Below are 20,848 nucleotides of genomic sequence, written 5' to 3'. Positions count from 1 at the left end.
GGATGCTGGAGAGGTTGTGGAGAAATGGAACTCTGCTCCCCTACTTGTGGGAATGCGAACTGGTACAGTCCCTTTGGAAGACTATATGGACAGTCTCTAAACAAATAAAATGGAATTACTTTATGTTCCAACAATACCACTAGGAATTTTATTCAAAGGACACTCAAAGAGAAATTCAAAAAGACATATATTCCCCTATGTTCATAGCTTCATTATTCACAATGGCCAAAAAGTGGGAACAACTTTAATGCCCATCAACAGATAACTGGCTAAAGAAGTTATTGGATATTTACTCCATGGAATACTATTCTGCAATCAAAAAGATGGCTTTGTGCCCTTTGGGACAAAATGGATGGAACTGGAGGTGACTATGCTTAGAAAAATAAGTAAAGAAGAAAAACAGAGGATCACCTTAGAATGCACAAAGACAAGACTAGAATCACTTTGGGAACCCACCAAGTCACAGGTGAGTGCAAACATGTATGTCACATGGACAGAGAGGAGCTTAAGGAAGAGATTCCTGGGCTAAAAGCCCATGTCTACTTGGAAGCAGCTGGTAACAGACCGACAGTTTGCCAGATGAAACACCACCTCCGGTCCGAGTTTTATCAACAAAAAGACTACTGAGGGGAGAAGAGGACTCCTTGAGTCTCACCAATTGAAACTGTGAGTCTCCATTGCTGCTGTTCCTTGGAGGATGGAACAGCAGCGAGTAGGTCCTGTACTGATATTCGGGGCCAAAGAACTGACCAGGCAAGTCAGGAGAAGATTTACATTCCTGCTGGTCTGGAGGTGAGGCTCTATAGTGGGAAATTTTCCAAATTGTTCTCCTGATAAATTGGGAGACACAGTGAGTAACTGCCTCAGAATCCAGGGAGTACAAACAGGATTTGTTTAGAAACTCACAGGGCCAAGAACTGCTGCCCAGCTCATCTCTGACTGCTGGCAGAGCATGGAATTGGGCTTGGGGCTTTGGACCCTCGGAGCATGTGAATCTCTTCACATAACCATTGTGCTATCTCTCTCCCACCCTGTTTTTTAATCTTTATTTATTTATTGCATAGAGACAGCCAGAAATTGAGAGGTAAGGGAGTGATAGGAAGGGAGAGAGACAGAGACATCTACAGCCCTGCTTCACCACTCACAAAGATTTCTCCTTGCATGTGAGGACCAGGGGTTTGAACCCAGGTCCTTGTGCACTGTAACATGTGCACTCAACCAGGTGAGCCATCACCTGGTCCCTTTCTCCACCCTGTTTTATCTCTTGGTTAGAAGTGAGTGATTAAGCTAAAAAAATCTACTTTCAATTAAAAAGCTCTCAGGCTCCCATAGCCTGCAGGGAAGAACATAAGAACAAAAGAGCCACTTGTGCTTCACTTTAGGGATTGAGATAACATTAAAACAACCGTTAATTTCCAAAACTGTGAACTCTTACTACCTTACTTAAACACAAGTCAATCCACCCATGTGTGATTAGTGGATTGAAAAGTACTGAAAGGGGAACTTCATAACACAGCATATACAATGGTTAAACCAAGAAGAAACATTGGAGAAATAAACCAGGACAAAAGCTCAGATGAAAGCCCCCCAAAGGTAGAAGTACATGAGAATGAGGTCAACATCTAAACACTAATTGAGGCATTAGTCATAGGAGTGAGAAAAGAGTTGTTCGAAAGAAATGTCATCAGAAATAGGGAAACAGAAAATGAGAATGAGAGAGCAGCAGGAGGCAGGGCTATGAGCTGCAGCAGATGTGTTTCTCTCCAAATCAGGGATTAAAATACTATTGAAACAACTGTTAATTTCCACAACTGTGAACCCTTTAGTTACCTTACTTAGACACAAGGCAATCCAGGCAATAGTGATCAGTAATTTGAAAAGTACTAAGAGAGGGAACTCATAACATATTATATAAAATGGTTAAACCAACAAGAAGAAATATTAGAGAAATGAGCCAGGACAAGAGTCCAGCTAAATGCCCCCCAAAGGGTGAAGCACAAAATGCTGAGGTCAACATCCAAACAATAGTTAAGGAAATAATCACAGGAGTGAGTAAAGAGTTTGAAAGAACTGTCATCAGAAATGCAGAAACAACAAATGAGACTCTGGAAGAAAATGAGAATGAAAGAAAACACTAATTATCTAGAGGTAATTAGAGAGCTGCAAGCTGAAATAGAAAAAGCTGAGCTAAGAGCACAACTGGCTGAACAAGCTAATGCAGTATCAGAACAGGGTTTAACAAAATAGCTGAGCTACAGAAACCAACAGAGGGGAGAATGCAAAGTAAATAAAGAGATGAAAGACAACTACTAGATAGTTTCATTTATATGTGCAGTCTAGAGAACATGAACAATACACATGAACTTGCAACAAAAAAGGAGGAGGAGGAGGAGGAGAAAGCAAACAAACCGTTTCTAAAACTTTGTAAGAATTATGCTGGTTATCTTTGAGAGCTGGGAGAGAGGGGACACAGACATTTGGTATGGGTGTAATATGGAACTATACACTGTAATCTTACAAAATTGTAACCCACTATTAATCACAAATTTAAAATGAAACAAATAAAACTGTTATAAATATCATGTGATAATGGAAGTCATCACTGTTACGGTGTTTTGCTTGTTTAATTAACGGAAAATGCTGTTCTTGTGAATAGAAGGGGTATCCCCTTCTAGGACGTTAACGGATTTTTTTTATACCTTGGTGGTATTTATATATTCATATATGGAAATATTCAGCCAGGTGCATGCATTTGTTCACTTAGTATTTAGAGCTTTGCTCCAACTTGACTATGAAGACATAATCAAGAAATAACTAACAAGGAAATCTGACATCAAAATCTGTACAGTGACTGAAATTTTCAGCCTGAAAGGATAATGCGATAAACAAAACTCACCAAATAATTAGTACTAGTTCAGTGTGTTTTTCATAACCTTTTGTCTTGAAACATAGAGAATATATATGTAGCTTCCTCATGTTTATCTCACATCTATCCTTACATCATGTCATATCCTCTAATATGAAACAGATTAGCATGTCCACTGTTTTCACAGTCTTTGTGAGTGATCTGTCACCTACCTCACAAAGGATAGGAGAAAGATCATCTTGCAAAGGTTGTGTGTGCGAAACAAGTCAAGCACAGAAGCCCGTTTCTGCATTGCCTCCACTTCCTCCTGCATGGCGGTTCTCACAACCTTCAATAACAGGAGTAACAAGAATGCATTTAAACTGTCACAAAATGGTACTCATTACAATGTCCCCAGGAGAGTACAAGAAAGATAACTTGCTGTTATACTTAGAAGAGAGACATGAAAAATGCAATGACAGGACTAAATGTGTTGTGAAACATGAGTTCAAAAGTTAAAGGAACCTGAGGGAATTATATAAAGTTATTGACATATGATATATTTCAAATCAATATTCTATGCAGATTACATGATGATATTTAGATGTGTACCTATCTCCAGATTCATCGTGTAGTACACATTAAACATGGACAGATTTCTGTGTTCAGGCCTATCAGCAATAGCTGTAGCTGGACCTTCATTCAAACAATCCTAATAGTCATTTAGAACCATGACAATGAGTTATAGAAGTCCATAGCCAGACCTGCATCTTCACCCTTCTTCACATTGTGGACAACAACTACTATCTCAGTCAGATGACTCCTTCCTTCTATCCCATACCCAACTCCTTTTCCTGTTCACCTCCATGGTTAGGATGTCTCCAACATTCTTTATTCCATTCCTGTGTGCGGCTTTCCTAAGTTCCTCTAAGGCCTTTTCAAGATGGTTTGTGATAATCAGCCACCGAGCAGATTCTACTAGCCACCTGGTCAAAGAAGACAGAGACGCATTCAACTCTCATTTGCCTCTTTTTCAACAAACTTTCATCCTGAAATGCTTCTCCCTTCCCATCTAATACCTTACTTTGTTTGGTTATACCAGGAAATATAAACTTACATTCTCTTGTGCCATACATAACTAGACGAATGTGAGAATGACATTTCCACACTGCTTACCTTCCCTCTGTGAATACAGAGTAGGAGTCATACTAGATCCTTTTTTTATTCTGGGAATAGTACCAGTTTTAGCAAATAAGGAAATATTGTGCCTAGTTACACTTGAATTCAAATAAATAGTGAATATGAGAATAGATATGTCCAATGAAGTATTTTGGAAATACTTCTACTATAAATGTGTTGTTTACTTCCATAAAACAATTTGGTAAATAAAGATATAAATTTTTCAAATTGATGGAAATTTCAGGTAGATGATAAATAATTTTGTTTTAATTATGCTCTGTGCAATATTAAGGATATTATACCCAAACTGTCCTTATTTGAAATTCCATCTAAATAAAATGTCTTGGAAAGCACCTGGATACTTTAGCTGTTCAACTTCATGAACTGAGCGTAGGTTACAGATGTGAAGAGTATGTTCTCAGATGACAACTAGGGATCAAACAGAATTCCTGTGTTCTATGATGTGTACCTTACATCCCAGAATTCTCTAAGACAAAGGAAGGAATAAAATTTATACCTTGAGAAAAAAAAGATGACAAATAATGGTACAGAATACACCAACTGAAGAGTACGCCAGTCCCGGATGACAAAAGTTACTCCTCCCATGATCATCTGTCCAATACAAGCAGAAGAAATTGGCACTGTTATCCCCAAGGCTTGGAATTGGGGCACTGTCCACTCTACAACTGAAAGAAAACACAAGCAGGATTTTGACTGTTAAGAAAGTTAGAATTTTAAAGTCAAAGGGAAGGCTTGGAAAAGGCCAAAGATCCAAAGGTGCTTTAACTTACGAATCAGGATGCCATTTGTCATGATGGTGATGGTGGAAAACCCAGCCAAGAAGCGCAGTGAGCAGTAAATAGGGAAGTTGGGAGCAAAGGCTGCACAGGTGTCAGCAATGGCGAGCTGGAGGAAGCACCATCTGAGGACAAACTTCCTCCCAAACCTGAGAAACAGGGACAGGTCAGCTACTGGGAATAGTAACAACCTGTTGTAGAGATTAGTGAAGGGTAGGCACACTTTTTGAAATCCAATAGATGTATTAATAAGTGCTCACATTACAGTGTGCAAGGACCCGGGTTCGAGCCCCTGGTCCACACCTGCAGGGGAAAGCCTCATGAGTGGAGAAGCAGGGCTGCAGGTCTCTCTGTCTCTTTCAGTCTCTATCTCCCCTCCATTCTCAATTTCTCTCTGTCTATACAATAATAAAAACTACACAAGAAGGATGACAGAGGACCTAGTGGGGGTTGTATTGTTATATGGGCAACTGGGGAATGTTATGCATGTACAAACTATTGTATTTACTGTTGAATGTAAAACATTAATTCCCCAATAAATAAATAAATAATAAGAACTACGAAAAAACTGGTTTAAAAAAAGTATTTTTGTTGGGGGTCAGGCGGTGGCGCAGTGGGTTAAACGCATGTGGCGCAAAGCACAAGGACCGGCGTAAGGATCCCGGTTCGAGGCCCCGGCTCCCCACCTGCCGGGGAGTCGCTTCACAGGCGGTGAAGCAGGTCTGCAGGTGTCTGTCTTTCTCTCCCCCTCTCTGTCTTCCCCTCCTCTCTCCATTTCTCTCTGTCGCATCTAACAACAACAACATCTACAACAATGAAAAACAACAAGGGCAACAAAAAGGGAAAATAAATATTTAAATAAATAAATAAATAAATTTTTAAAAAGTATTTTTGCATAAACATTATACTATCTCCCCCTGCCAGTATCTCATTTTATTCCAGTTTCCAATTTCCTAATGATATGTGTTATTAGCACCTTTTCAGATACTTGCTTGTTATTTGTATAACTTCTCTGATAGCATGTATGTTCTTTTTTTTCCAGTTTGAAATTGGCTTGTTCATTCTCCCACTGCTGAGTTTTAAGAGCTCTGGTATCCTCTTCAATAAGAATTCCCTCTTCCTTTTCCCCTCAGATTCTGGCAATCTCTACCATTTTCTCTAGGAATATTTTTATTTCCTCTGAGTCATTTGGGTTTGTGGATGGATATTTTCAGCAAGTTTGGAAATTTTTCTTCTACTGTTTCTTTATATAATCTCTTTTGTTCCTTTTTTATAATTATTTATTTACTGGATAGAGACAGCCAGAAATCAAGAGGGAAGACAGTGATAGGAAGAGAGACACCTGCAACAATGCTTCATCACTTGCAAAACTTTCCCCCTGCAGGTGGGGACCAGTGGGCTTGAACCCAGGTCCTTGTGCATTATAACATGTGCACTCAGCCAGGTGCACCACCACCCAGCACCCTGTGCCCTTTTTTTATTTGTGATTAATAGTGGGTTACAATGTTTGAAGATTATAATGTATAGTTCCACAACACACAGACACCAAAGTTCTGTTTCACTCTGTCACTTCCCACAGATAACCATCATAGTCCTCACAAGTATTAGAAACAGGTTGCTTGCTCGAGTGTGTGTGTGTGTGTGTGTGTGTGTGTGTGTGTGTGTGTGTGTGTGTGTGTGTGTGTGTGTTTAAGTTGGATTTTGGCAAGTTCATTTATATCAGTTCTGTAGATTGCACATAGGAATGACACTATCCAGTAGTTGTCTTTCATCTCTTTACTTATTTTTCTAAGCATAATCACCTCCAGTTCCATCCATTTTGTCCCAAAAGACACAAAATCATCTTTTTTGATTGCAGAGCACTATTCCATGGACCATATATCCCAGAACTTCTCTAGCCAGTCATCTGTTGATGGCACTTAGGCTGCTTCCACTCTTTAGCCATTATGAATGATGCAACTATGAACATAGGGGTGCTGAGTTCACATAAAATATTTATTCCTTTTCTACTGAGACTCGAAAGGAGAAGGCAACCAAAGAACCAGGACCACCTTTAAGCCTGTTAGCCTGTCCAGAGCTAGACCTCAGATAATTAGAGGCTCTTCATTGTAACGCCCCCATGAATGTGCTTGTCTTCTTTAGGTTCCAGAAGTTGTTCAAGGACACACCCTTGAGATAAAATGTGATACTAAAACCATTTAGAAACCGTTAATAGAGTGCAGAACTGGCATGCTTCAGTCTCTGGGCTAATCAGAGTTGCATATTCCAGAATATTGCTCTGACTCCTCTCCCAATCTCTCTCTCTCTGTCTCTCTCTCTGTCTCTGTCTCTCTCTCCCCTCCTCCTTCTCTTTTTCTCCTCCTTTGACTACTCCTCCTTTTCTCTCTCTCTCTCTCACAAAACCCTCTATTTCATATGAAATTTAAAAATGAATCTATGCAAAATTAAATATAACAACATTGCTGAGGGTGACTGGGTGGTGGCTCACCCAGTTAAGTGCACATATCGACATGTGTAAGGACTGGGGCTCCAGCCCCTACTCCTCACCCACAGGGAGGTGCTTCATGAGTGGTGAGGCAGGTCTGCAAGCGTTTATCTTTCCCCTTTTTCTCCCCTTCCCCATCTCAATTTCTCTCTGTCCTATCAAGTATAAAAGGAAAAAGATGGAGGGAGCATCAAAACTAAATTAACTAGCAATACGTTTAGTGAGGAAATAAATGACATCTTTCACAAGCTAGAAAACAAGAAAAAAAAATTTTTAAATCTAAAGTTAATGGAGTCTTCTACCATATTTGTAGATGAGAAAATTCAATAGTTTTTAAATTAAAATCTTACCAACATGTTCTAGTAGACTGATACAATCTCAGTAAAATTCCTACTAATCATCTGCTGACTCTTTTAGGTTGACTGTTTTTATCTTAACTAGAGAGAATGGTGACATTTAGAATCAATTTTTTGTCCTTGTGATTAGCGTATAGTCTTGATATTCATCAATCTTACCACACAGAGATTTTTTTCTCATTTTCATTGCTATCTAAAAAAATATCTTGTGTCAACATCCAGTACCTATTCATCCATTCTATTATTTATAGAATTCCACATTATTTCCAAATTTGAGATTATATTAATAATTTCAGATGATGCTGTTTCAAAAGCATCAGTGTGTGACTTGCAGACTTTGTGTGAATTACAGCAATTCTACAGAGAGGCATAGAACTTTGGTGGGCTCTCCAGGTCCCTTCCCCACTAGGGAAAAAGAGAGGCAGGCTGGGAGTATGGATCAACCTGCCAAAGCCCATGTTCAGTGGGGAAGCCAGACTTTCCACCTTCTGCACCCCATAATGATCCTGGGTCCATACTACCAGAGAGATAAAGAATAGGAAAGCTATAAGGGGAGGATATGGGATACAGAGTTCTGATGGTGGGAATTGTGTAGAGTTGTATCCCTCTCATTCTATAGTCTTGTCAATATTTCCATTTTATAAATAAAAATAATTTTAAAAAAAGAAATGGGAGAGGGGAGAGGAGTCAAAGAGAAGATGGCAATGAAATGAAATAAAATTGGGATCAAGATAACCTAAGGACTAAACTCTATCAAAACTCCTAAAGCAAACATTAAGTTACTTTTTTTGAGGGAACATTATCAAGTTGATATTTTTAAAATATCATTAGTGATTTAGCCAAAATTGGTTGAAAGCAGCTTCCTTGCAGAGCTTACACCAGGTTTTGTCTCCAAGCCGCCATCTTGGCTCTGCCGGTGCTGATGCTCTTAAACATGCCTGTCTACCTACCAATCTATCATGCTTAGGTTTCCGCCTTCCATTTATAACCTTATTATCCAAACAGAAACTATGTTATTTGAACTTTTATATTACATAACTACAGCGAGCTGTGATATAGAAACTTAAGAGTGAACACTCTAACAGTGAAGACTTTTATAAGTTGTATTTACTGCCATACATTCAAAGTTCACACTTCCCAGCTGAGATAACACATGGGCCTCTGCTGGTAGAAGGTATGAGATAATTCAATAAACTATATCCCTAGAGAAGACATTCCTGAGTGAAGAAAGAGACTGGTTGACTGTTTAATTCAGCAGTGGTACTGGCAGGTATAGATTCTAACACTGCACATGAGGACAGCAGTTGTCATTGAATTGATTGCATTAATTGCATGATTCTAAAGCTTACCTTTAAAAAGCTGACTGAGTAGTCTGGGAGGTGGTGCAGTGGATAAAGCATTGGCATTTCAAGCATGAGATCATGAGCTCAATCCCAAAAACATGTCTGGTTCTTTTCCTCTCTCTCTTTCTCTTCCTATCTTTCTCATTAATAAATAAATAATAGGTTGTTTACAAAATTATAAGAAAATAGGGCTACAATTCCATACCATTCCTACACCAAATCCCCTTGAGGGTAACCACCATACTTCTCCCAAGAGAGCTATGGGTTGACTACATATATATTTTTTTTTTCTTTTTCACATGTTTCAATTCTCTGTCCTGCACTTCTGAGTGAAATCATCATATAGTTGTCCCCCCACTTCCTTACTTACTTCACTAGGCATAATCACTGCCAGTCCCATTCATTTATTTCCAAAAGACAGTTGATAGTCTTTTCCTTAACCTCAGAGAAGTATTCCATTGCGTGTATGTCCCATGACTTTTAAAAAACTGCTTTTGCAAAAAAAAAAAAAAAAAAAAAAAAAAATCTCCACAGCCACAGGCACTATGGCTTCTGGAGTAACAGTGAATGATAACATCATCAAAGGTTTAATGATATGAATGTAAGGAAATCTTCTACACAAGAGGAGATCTAAAGGAAAGAAAGAAAGCTGTTCTTTTCTGTTTATGCAAAGACAAAAGACAAATAATTGTAGAGGAAGCGAAGCAGATCTTGGTGGGTTACACTGGTGATACTGTAGAGGACCCCTACACACCTTTTGTGAAGTTGCTACCTCTAGATAATTGCCTACAAGCTTTGTGCAATGCCACATATGAAACAAAAGAGTCTATGAAGGAAAGCCTGGTATTTACATTCTGGGCCCCTGAGAGTTCACCTTTAAAAAAGCAAGATGACTTACTCTAGCTCGAAAGATACCATTAAAAAGAAATTTACAGATATTAAACATGAATGGCAAGTAAATGGATTGAGTGACGTAAAGGGTTGTTCAACACTGGGAGAGAAACTGTGAGGCGATGTCGTAGTTTCACTTGAAGGAAACCCCTTATAAAATGACAGTCTATGGGGTCAGGCAGTAGCACAGTGGGTTAAGTGCACATGGAGCAAAGCACAAGGACCGGAGTAAGGATCCTGGTTCCAGCCTCCAGCTCCCCACCTGCAAGGGGGGGCCACTTCACAAGCTGTGAATTAGGTCTGCAGGTGTCTTTCTCTCCCTTTCTCTGTCTTCCCCTCCTCTCTCCATTTCTCTCTGTCCTATCCAATAACAACTACATCAGTAACAATAATAATAATCACAACAAAGATAAAACAACAAGGGCAACAAAAACAGGAAAAAATAGCCTCCAGGAGCAGTGGACTCATGGTGCAGGCACTGAGCCCCAGCAATAACCCTGGAGGCGATATATATATATATATATGTATATATATGCATATATACATATATATATATATATATGTTCTAACCACAAGAAAGTCACAGACCAATGGGTAAAATTAATATGTAAAAAAAATTACAGTCTAATGCCATCTGGATCTAAGAAGCTTCTGTTTCTACAACTTTGTCAATTGGAATAGTATTGGTGTTTTTCATGTATTTTATTTCTTCTTTTTCCCACTGGGTCCTTCAACACAATGAAGGAAGGAAATAACATTCACATAAGCAGTCTATCAGTCATTACCATTAGACTGTTAATTTTATATAGAATCCAAAGAGTGCCTTCCCATCATAGTTTAACCAAAATGACTGGTTATATGCCTTCCTTGAAGCGAGCACTACAATGAATGTGATTATCAATGTGAATAGCTTAGATAACTGCAAAGGGTAAGCTAACTGAATGCCTTGAAAGTATTATCCACTGATCAGATGGTAAACTTTATTCAGTATTATTTATAGTTGCATTTGATTACAGTTTTGTGAGGCTCAAGCTTTTGGACACCTCACCTGCCTTGGTAAACCTATTTTGTGATGTGGCAGCAAAGATATGACACTATGCATGGAGAGCACTTTTTTTGTAATGAATTTAACTCCTCACTCCCAACAGGAATGCCAAGTAAGTTATGTTAATGGTGTCATCAACTTATCCTAGTACTTAGTGTTCATTTCTGTTACCTGCATATCCTCTTAAAAGGGAAAAAAAAGGGGGGGGGGGAAGAGGAGAGAAAAAGATTGAGATTATTGGAATAATTCTTCTTTGCACTGCCAGGACACATTGCTATGTCCACAACAGACTTACTTGGGCAACAGGGACACAGTAAACGGGCTCTGGAAATCCACAAGCATTCAGCTCAAATAGTTGAGGAGGCACTAAACATGGCCATCTAGTTAAAGCCTACGTGTGTGTGTGTGTGTGTGTGTGTGTGTGCGCGTGTGCGTGTGCGTGTGCGTGTGCGTGTGTGTGTGTGTGTGTTAAAATAAGCTGAACCCCACCCACACCCATCATGAAGCATTTTCCTCTCTCTTCCCATATAACTCTTTCTCTTCCTAACCTACATATAGTAGAAGCTCTTCTAAGTGCTGTCTTGAAATACCCTACACACACACACACACACACACACACACACACAGAGAGAGAGAGAGAAAGAGAGAGAGAGAGAGGCTTGGTAGAAATGTTGTTTCTATGTTCCCCACAGAGTGCTTACAGCTGACAGAACAGCACTCACCATTCTATAATCTTCTATTTATGCTCCTAGACCCCTGAGAACCAAGGCATCTCCCAAACAGATCAGTTTGCATTGAGTGTCTCTGAATGGAAGAATGATTCATGAGTTCAGAAAAATAACTGGGTGAAAAGAGCCATGATCCAGAGACACTCACCTGTCTGATAACTGGCCAAAAACGATGCTTCCCAGAAGCATTCCAGTCATGAAAATAAATCTGACCACTGATTTCAGTGATTGAGATTCACATACCAGGTCCCACTGCAAGAGAAGGGAACTAATAAATGAGAATTCCACAACAGTTTATAGCCACTCGGTGGAAACTGGATTAAAATGACTTGTGCGATGTATAATTTTCCATATCTAAGGCCCATCTTCTCCAGTTTCCTTTTTTTTTTTTTTTTGCATTAACTGATATTTGTTTTTTGTGGGTGGTGGTGGGGGTTTTTTGTTTGTTTGTTTGTTTTGATTTGTCTTTTGTTTATTTGTTTGTTTTTCCTTCCAGGATTATTGCTAGGGTAAGTGCCTAAATTGCAAATCCACTGCTCTTGGTGGCCATTCCTCCCCCATTTTTACTGGATAAGACAGAGAGAATTTGAAAGAGGAGGGGGAGACAAAGAGGAAGAGAGAAAGTTAGACACTTGCAGACCTGTTTTGCTGCATGGTGGGGAGCAGTGTGGAGGCTTGAACCCAGATTCTTGTGTGGGTCCTTGTCGTTAGTACAAGGTACACTTAACCAGGAATGCCATTGCTCAGCCTCCACTGACCTCTGTTTATCACTCAGATCTCAGCTTACGCATCTGGGATGCCTCCCCTTTGCCTATTGGTTTTATTAATTTGTTTTGACTCCATACTAACTGGTTCTTGACCATGGCCACAGCCAGCAAACATTTGGTGAGCTTTAAAAATTTACTGACTCCTGACCTTCTTCTATGACCACTCTAGGACATAGTGGAGGTATAATCAATATCCCTAGTTTTCAAGCAAAACTGAGCATTCTTGACTTGTACAATATTAACACATCATTAACATGCTTCACAAATGGCTTGTTTAACCTTTCATCTTTCTAGGAATAAAAGTCAGAACAAAAAGCTCAGAGCAGGAGAGATAGCATGATAGTTCTGTGGAAAAAGAGGACTTTCATGCCTGAGGATCCAAAATCCCAGGTTCAGTCTCTCGCACCACCATAAACCAGAGCTTCTCCAGTGTTCTGGAAAGAAGATAAAAGAAGGAAAAAAAGAAAGGGAAGAAGGAAAGAAGGAAGGAGGGAGGGAGGGAAGAGGAAGAAATAAAGGAAAGGAAGAAGGAAATAAAGAAATGAAGGAGGAAGGAAGCAAAGAAAGAGAGGAAGATAGAAGGAAGGGACAAAGAAAGAAAGAAAGAAAGAAAGAAAGAAAGAAAGAAAGAAAGAAAGAAAGAAAGGGAGAGAGAGAGAAAGAAAGAAAGAAAGAAAGAAAGAAAGAAAGGGAAATAAAGGAAGGATAGAAGGAGGAAGAAATGAGAGAAAAGAAGGAAGGAAAAGAAGAGGGAGTCAGATGGTAGCCCAACAAGTTAAGTGCACATGGAAGGAAGCACAAGGACCGGCATAAGGATCCCGAATCAAGCTCCCGGCTCCCCACCTGCAGGGGAAGCAAGTGTGCATGTGTCTGTCTTTCTCTCCCCTCGCTGTTTCCCCTCCTCTCTCCATTTCTCTGTCCTATCCAACAATGATGACAACAACAATAACTACAACAATAAAACAACAAGGGCAACAAAAGGGGACAAATAAATAAATAAATATTTTTTTAAAAAAAGAAAAGAAGGAAGGAGAATAGAAGGAAGGAAAGAAAGAGGTGAAGGAGGAAGGGAGGGAAGGAAGAAAGGAAGGAAATAGTAGAAAGCTCACATCTATATTCTAGTTCATTAGTCTACTAGGATATGAGAGTACCTGATGTTTAAGAGAGAACCAGTTGTATTTATTGAAAAATTGTGGGATGAGCACTATACGGTGACTTAAAGCTAGATGCATGTTCGTTACTTGTGCTTTCTCTAAACACCCAGGTCAAGGAATCTTAAGAAGTAAATGGGCCCTCTCACCTTAGTCACGATGGTGGAAGAGAAAGTGCTGCGGTCATACACCCAGCCATCCACACAGGACTCCGTGTCCAGCTCTGTCACATCGGGAAAGGTGCCATTCTGGTGAAGGAGCTGCCACTGGGGGTGGACGAAGCGCCGGCACTTCTCTGGCCTCAGGCTGGAGTCCAGGGGGATGGAGACTCTCAGGAGGTCCTCTTGGCTGAGGGTCCCAGTGTCATTAGCTGAGATGGTGTCATTGTCAAGGAGGTGGACCCAGCAGCGGTGAGCAGGGACAGCTGCCGTGAAGTTCTCCAGTAAAATATGACAGTACACTATGAGGAGAGAACCACCTATAAAAATCATCTGAAGGATCTGGAATTTCCCCAGGCCTCCAACTAGACTCAAGAGACTATTAAAACCCATCAGAGCCGAAGAGATGATCCCCAAGATGACGAAAAGTTACTGTAGCTAGAAAAATTCAAAGTGGCAAAATGTTTTCATCCAGTGTGTCCCACCTGGTGTGTGCAGATGTTACTCTAGGTTCACCTCAGGGCTTCTGCCTTGCCTCTGCTGAGGGTCCTGGGGATGCTGTTTCTCCGCGTTGTTTTGGGGTTCAGGAAAGCAGCTGTTTTCTTTAAAGTTGCAGAGGTAGTGAGGAGATATAGCTAGCAGTTGAAAAGTAAAACCGTTGCAAATTCTACTCTGCCGAACTTCTTTTTTGATAGCTAGACCCAGAAATAGCAAGGGACTTTGATCCCTACATTCTCTGTAAATAAACTAACAAACATGCTATGGTCTTTGTAGTCTTTCCAGACCATATCATTTTTAAGATGCAAATGGAAAATGCTTTTGATTTGCCTGTGATTAGGACTGATGGCAAAAGCTTTGCTTGCATAGCATTGAACTTTGAAAAAGAGCTAATAAAAAGTTCATGAGAATGGTCTACGTTCAATGACAGCAAGGAAATATGGCGCAATTCTTCCCTTTGAGTGACTGTCTCCTGCAGGTCACAACTAGCCATGAAGTGGCACTGCAGATGTGTTTAGTTCTTACAAGCCTCTTGACGTGTTGGATAACATTTGTGGGGACTTTTTCTGTGTTTGTCTAGGAACATATCAAAGTTTTAGTCAAGGTCTATTTTTATTTTATTTTATTGGGGGATTAATGGTTTACAGTAAATACACATGTTGATACATGTGTAAAATTTCTCAATTTTCTGCAAAACACTTTCACCTCTAGCCGAGGCTCCTCCTCCACCATCAAGCTCCAGGACCTGAAACGAACCGCCCCCGAGTCCTTTGCTTCAGTGCAAAACACTAAAGCCAGTCCAAGTTCTGCTTTGTATTTCCTCTTTCTGTTCGTAATTCTCAACTTCTGCCTATGAATGAAATCATCCCAGATTCATACTTCTCGTTCTGGCTTACCTTACTCAACATGATTCCCTCAAATCTCCACCGAAGATAATGAGATGAAGGCAAATCCATCATTTCTAATAGCAGTGAAGCAGGTCTGCAAGTGTCTATCTTTCTCTCCCCCTCTGTCTTCCTCTCTTCTCTCAAGTTCTCTCTGTCCTATCCAACAACAATAACAACAACAACAAAAATGGGGGGGGGTGGCTGCCAAGAGCAGCGAATTTGTAGTACAGGCACCTAGCCCCAGCAATAACCCTAGAGGCAAAAAAAAAAAAAATGAATGAATGAATGATCGAAACAGAAGAAAGAGAGAGCGAGTAGAGAAAAGAGAAGGGACGGACGGGAAGGGGAGGGGAGGGGGAAGGGGGAAGGGGGAAGGGTGAAGGGGGAAGGGGGAAGGGGGAAGGGGGAAGGGGGAAGGGGGAAGGGGGAAGGGGGAAGGGGAAGGGAAGGGAAGGGAAGGGAAGGGAAGGGAAGGGAAGGGAAGGGAAGGGAAGGGAAGGGAAGGGAAGGGAAGGGAAAGGAAGGGAAAGGAAGGGAAAGGAAGGGAAAGGAAGGGAAAGGAAGGGAAAGGAAGGGAAAGGAAGGGAAAGGAAGGGAAAGGAAGGGAAAGGAAGGGAAAGGAAGGGAAAGGAAGGGAAGGGGGAAGGGAAGGGAAAGGAAGGGAAAGGAAGGGAAAGGTAGGGAAAGGAAGGGAAAGGAAGGGAAAGGAAGGGAAGGGGGAAGGGGGAAGGGGAAGGGAAGGGAAGGGAAGGGGGAAGGGGGAAGGGGGAAGGGGGAAGGGGAAGGGAAGGGAAGGGGAAAGGAAGGGAAAAGAAGGGAAGGGAAGGGGGAAGGGGGAAGGGGGAAGGGGGAAGGGGAAAGGAAGGGAAGGGAAGGGAAGGGAAGGGAAGGGAAGGGAAGGGAAGGGAAGGGAAGGGAAGGGAAGGGAAGGGAAGGGAAGGGAAGGGAAGGGAAGGGAAGGGAAGGGAAGAGCCTATTCAGGTGAAGTGATGCCACTAGAGGTGAGCAAAGCACTAACACTTCTCTGGCCTCAGGTTGGAGTCCAGGATGATGGAGACTTTGAGGAGGTCTTCTTGACTGAAAGTCCCAGTGTCATTAGCAAATATGTTGCCATTGTCAAAGAAGTGGGATGTTGCGCTGACAAGGGATGGCTGCAAGTAAATTCCCCAGTAGTTGAGGAAATGCAGGAGCCAGGTGATGGTGCACCTGGTTAAGTGCACACATTACAGTCCACAAGGACCCAGGTTCAAGCCCTTGGTCCCCACCTACAGGGGGAAAGCTTCACAAGTGGTGAAGCAGTGCTACAAGTGTCTCTCTGTTTCTTTCCTTTCTATCCCTCTCAATTTCTCTATCTCTATCCAATAATAAAATAAAAGTATAAAAAATAAGAGGAGATGCTGTAAATTTGAGCATATGATGAAAAAAAAAACTAATAAAGAATCTGCAATTTCCCCAGGTCGCCAACTTGATCTGGGAGCTATGAAAGGCAAGCAGAGCTGAACAGCTTTGGTCTCCAGTAAGAGGCTAAATCTGCCTCCTCCAAATAAATGCAATGGGGGAGAGAAAATTTGCTTCTCACCAAATCCAATTAACTTAATGTTGATTTTGAGCCTATTATCTGCTCAACGAACCCCACCTCCAACGCAGCAGAGTCACCAAAGAGGTTTTGCCAGGGCACTTTGGTACCAATTAGGTCACAGTTTTCACTAAAATAACAGAAATATTTGCTTGGGCTACTGCTAAGAACTGACAACTCACTCTGTGTTTAAGGTACTTACCATGTGCAAGGGTTCAGGTTTAAGCCCTATTCCCCATCTGCTCAGAGGTGGGAAGGGGACATATCACAAGCAGTGAGGCCGGTCTGCAGGTGTCTATCTTTATCTTTCCTTCTCTATCTTCCCCCTCCCTTCTCAATTTCTCTCTGTCTTGTCAAATGGAATGAAGGAAGGGAGGGAAGGAGGGAGAAAACTCAAGGTGGAAAAGAAAGAGAGGGAGGGAGGAAGGAAGGAAGAAAGGTCTACTTTGTAAAAACTGCCCTCAAAGTAGCATTGAACTTTGATTCTCTGCAAGCAAAAATAAACTTGACACATAGGCAGCGGACTTCTTTTCCAGAAAAAGTAATTTCTGGATCACAAAAGTGAGTCATCATGAATTTGCTCCGCTAAGAACAGCAGACAAATATTTTGGTGTCTGCAGGCAAAATTCTGATGAAAGGTGTGAATGAAACCAATCCAGAATTAGACTGAAGCAAGCTAAATATGGCACAACCCTTTGTTTTGCTTTGCTTCTTTTCAAAACCAAGCCACAGATTCATATTGAAATTAGGTTGTTTAAAATGGGGGGGGGGGGGCGCAGAGTGAGTAATCAAGGAGGGTAAGGGGCTAATCCAGTGGTTTACTTGGTGGGTGGAGTTTTTCTGTGATAGCCTCAGACCATGTTTTTATAGTCCAGAGGTCAGAAATACAGTGAGTCAAGCTAGTAAATAATTGCTCTCTGGTGTCATAAGATGCACCCTTCACTGTGCTGTAGAAGATTCGAAGAGAAAAATAGAAGGAACAGTTCCCCTGAGTGGCACTAAATCTATTGTGAAGGAGTCCTTCTCTTGAAATGGTACTGAAGGGTAATTTACACAAAGGAACCAAAAACAGGCAGTGAAGGTTTCAGATTTAATCTATCCCTGGAAGCCACCATAAGCCAGAGCTACAGAGCACAGGTTCAGATAGGAGCAGCTAAGAGAGTTATGGTGATACATATATTCACAATGGGCTACTACGCAGCTGGTAAGAATGGTGTCATCTCCTTCACCTCATCTTGGATGGAGCCTGAAGGAATCATGTTTAGTGATATAAGCCAGAAAGTGAAGGATAAACACTGAATGTCCTGGCTCACAGGTCAAACTTATGAAACAAGGGCAGAAAGGGAAAACACAGGCTAAAGTTTGGCCTTGGTTTGGTGTATTGAACCAAATCAAAGGACTCTGGGGAGGGAGGACAAAGAGGAGCTTAGCTGGGAGGGGGCTTTAGGATCCTGGCACATGATGGTGGAGGAGAAACTAAGCTGGCGGTGAGAGTGTTTTTGCAAACACATATGAGGAGATGAGAATTTGTGCCCATCTGTCAGCAACTGTACTGTAAACCACTAATCCCCCATTAAATGATAAAATTTTAAAAATAAATAAGTATGTATATATATATATATATATATATATATATATATATATATATTCACGTCTACAAGCAGTGCAGCAGGTCTGTAAGTGTCTATCTTTCTCTCTCCCTCTCTATCTCCCCCTCCCTTCTCAATTTCTCTCTGTCCTGTCCAATAAAATGGGAAGGAAAAAAAAATACAGAAAAAATGGCTGCCAGGAGCTGTGGCTTTGTAATGCTGACACCAAACCCCTGGAGGCGAAGAAAGGGAGAGTGAAAGAAGCCAAAATTATCAAAAACTAGAGATATATTTCTATACTATACTTTCATTCTATGTGTTTTATATCTATGTGGTATGATTTACTTTGAGATTTTCTTGTTTGACCAAATTCACTTTTTTTTCCCTTTTGTTGCCCTTGTTGTAGTTATTGTTGTTGTTACTGCTGTCGTTGTTGTTGGATAGGACAGAGAGAAATGGAGAGAAGAGAGGATGGCATAGAAGGGGACAAAAAGACAGACACCTGCAGACCTGCTTCACCGCCTGTGAAGCAACTCCCCTGCAGGTGGGGAGCTGGGGTCTCGAACCTGATCCTTACACTGGTCCTTGCGCTTTCCACCATGTGAGGTTAACACGCTGCGCCACTGCCCAGATCCCCCAAATTCACTTTTTATTGAGGGAAAGCATCCACCACTTATGATGCTCTATCTTTTAAGGTATTTCAGGTCTTTATTATGTCTAAGTTAGGATTTCCTTTGCCTATTCTTTTCATGTTGGACTCCTCTCAGTGATTCTTGCAAGGCAGGATTGGTAGTGGCAAAGTCCTTCAGTTTTTGAATGTTTGAAAAGATCTTTATTTTCCCCCCTCATATTTGAAGGATAATTTAGCAGAATACAGATTTTATGGTTAGCAAATTTTTTTGGCCTCCAGGCTTATTGCTGGGGCTTGGTGCCTGCACTACGAATCCTCTGATCCTGGAGGCCACTTTTCCCATTTTTGTTGTCTTGTTTTTATTGTTATTGTTGTTGGATAGGACAGAGAGTAATAGAGAGAGGAAGGAAAGACAGAGAGGGGGAGAGACAGATATACGCTGGCAGAAGTGCTTCACCGCTTATGAAGCAATCCACCCCCTGCAGATGGGGAGCCTGAGGCTCAAACTGGGAACCTTAGGCTGGTCCTTGCACTTTGTGCCATGTGTGCTTAACCCACTGCACTACCACCCAACCCCACAATACTTTTTTTATATTTATTTGTATATTTACTATTAGATAGAGACAGAGAGAAATTAAGAGGGTAAGGGGGAGATGGAGAGGAAGAGAGACACCTGCATCCCTGCTTCACCTCTCATGAAGCTTTCCCTCTACAGGTGGGGACTGGGGGCTTGAACCCAGGTCCTTGTGCACTGTAATGTGAGTGCTTAACCAGGTGCACCACTACCTGGCCCCCAGCATAAACTATTTTTTTAATTTTTATTTACAAAAAGGAAACATTGACAAAACCATAGGATAAGAGGGGTACAACTCCACACAATTCCCATCACCAGAGTTCCATATCCCATCCCGTCCTGTGACAGCTTTCCTATTCTTTATACCTCTGGGAGTATGGACCCAGGGTCATTATGGGATGCAGAAGGTGGAAGGTCTGGCTTCTGTAATTGCTTCCCCGCTGAACATGGGCATTAGCAGGTCGATCCATACTCTTCTGGCAATTCTTAACTCTTAATACTTCGAACATACCATTCCACTCCCTCCTTGCCTCTAGAGTTTGTGATGAGAAATCTACTGAAAGTCTGGTTGTTATGCCTCTGTATGTTATTTTTCTTCCTTTCCTTGGCAGCCAGCAATATTTTTTTCTTTGTCTCTGGTTTTTGGTAGTTTGACAGTAATGTGTCTTGGTGTGTGTTATTTTGGATTCAAGAATTTAGGTGTGCATTCACATTCTTGGATTTCTATATTTTGAACATTGCTCAGGTATGGAAAATTCTCTGTTAAAACTTCTTTGAATATGTCCTCTACTTTCTCTCTGTCTCTTTCTCTCTCTCTCTCTCTCTCTCTCTCTCTCTCTCTCTCTCTCTTTCTTATTCTTCTCCTTCCTCGGGGATCCCAATAACTCTAGTGTTCGTCTTTTTTGATGAAATGTGCTATTTTGCTTGAGAAATGCTTCATTTTCCCCTAAACCTTCCCTTTCAACAGTTTTAAATTCACAGAGTGTGGTGGCTTTGTCTATTAGTGTTGATTCTCTCCTCCTCCACCTAGATAGGTCTACTTTCGAGGTCTCTTACCTCAACCTAAACTACACTCAAAATGTGTTTTAAGCCCAGCAGTTCTGTTTGTAGGTTTGTTTGTTTATTTCTGGACTTTGTAATTCTTTAGTAAAATGATCACTGAGTTCTTGAACCTTAACTTTAGTTTCTTGAATTGATTTCATAATGAGTTTCTGAACTCCCTCTCCATCATTTTTTTTCTAAATCTGTGTCTGTCTAGTCACTTGGGGTCTCTGTCATTGTTGTCTGTGCATTCAGCTTCCTGGATATCTATGTTTTGAATATTTCTTTGGTGTGGAGAACATTTCAG

General features: G+C 41.0%; 1 protein-coding gene and 1 pseudogene across 2 annotated transcripts in view; one reads left to right on the top strand and one right to left on the bottom strand.

Annotated features, from left to right (window-relative positions):
* Nucleotides 1-14,515, bottom strand: part of LOC103116469 (organic anion transporter 7-like) — a 64,859-nt gene extending 50,344 nt beyond the window's left edge. Inside the window, exons 1-6 of one of the 2 annotated variants that reach the window (XM_007526366.3) lie at nucleotides 13,737-14,515; nucleotides 11,818-11,921; nucleotides 4,816-4,970; nucleotides 4,542-4,710; nucleotides 3,708-3,831; nucleotides 3,079-3,194 (exon numbers count right to left, since the gene is read on the bottom strand). In XM_007526366.3, the coding sequence (XP_007526428.2) occupies nucleotides 3,079-3,194; nucleotides 3,708-3,831; nucleotides 4,542-4,710; nucleotides 4,816-4,970; nucleotides 11,818-11,921; nucleotides 13,737-14,138 (1,070 nt within the window). In that variant the 5' untranslated portion in view covers nucleotides 14,139-14,515. The remainder of the gene's footprint in view (nucleotides 1-3,078; nucleotides 3,195-3,707; nucleotides 3,832-4,541; nucleotides 4,711-4,815; nucleotides 4,971-11,817; nucleotides 11,922-13,736) is intronic. The other variant, XM_060176374.1, reaches the window with a different exon arrangement.
* Nucleotides 9,551-10,053, top strand: LOC103116468 (cofilin-2-like; annotated as a pseudogene).
* Nucleotides 14,516-20,848: the final 6,333 nt, after the last annotated feature.

The sequence above is a fragment of the Erinaceus europaeus genome, chromosome 17 (genome assembly GCF_950295315.1).
Source record: "Erinaceus europaeus chromosome 17, mEriEur2.1, whole genome shotgun sequence".
In the NCBI taxonomy this organism is placed as follows: Eukaryota; Metazoa; Chordata; class Mammalia; order Eulipotyphla; family Erinaceidae; genus Erinaceus; species Erinaceus europaeus.
The sequence above is the reverse complement of the archived record's forward strand: the minus strand, read 5'-3'. Positions and strand labels throughout refer to the sequence as shown.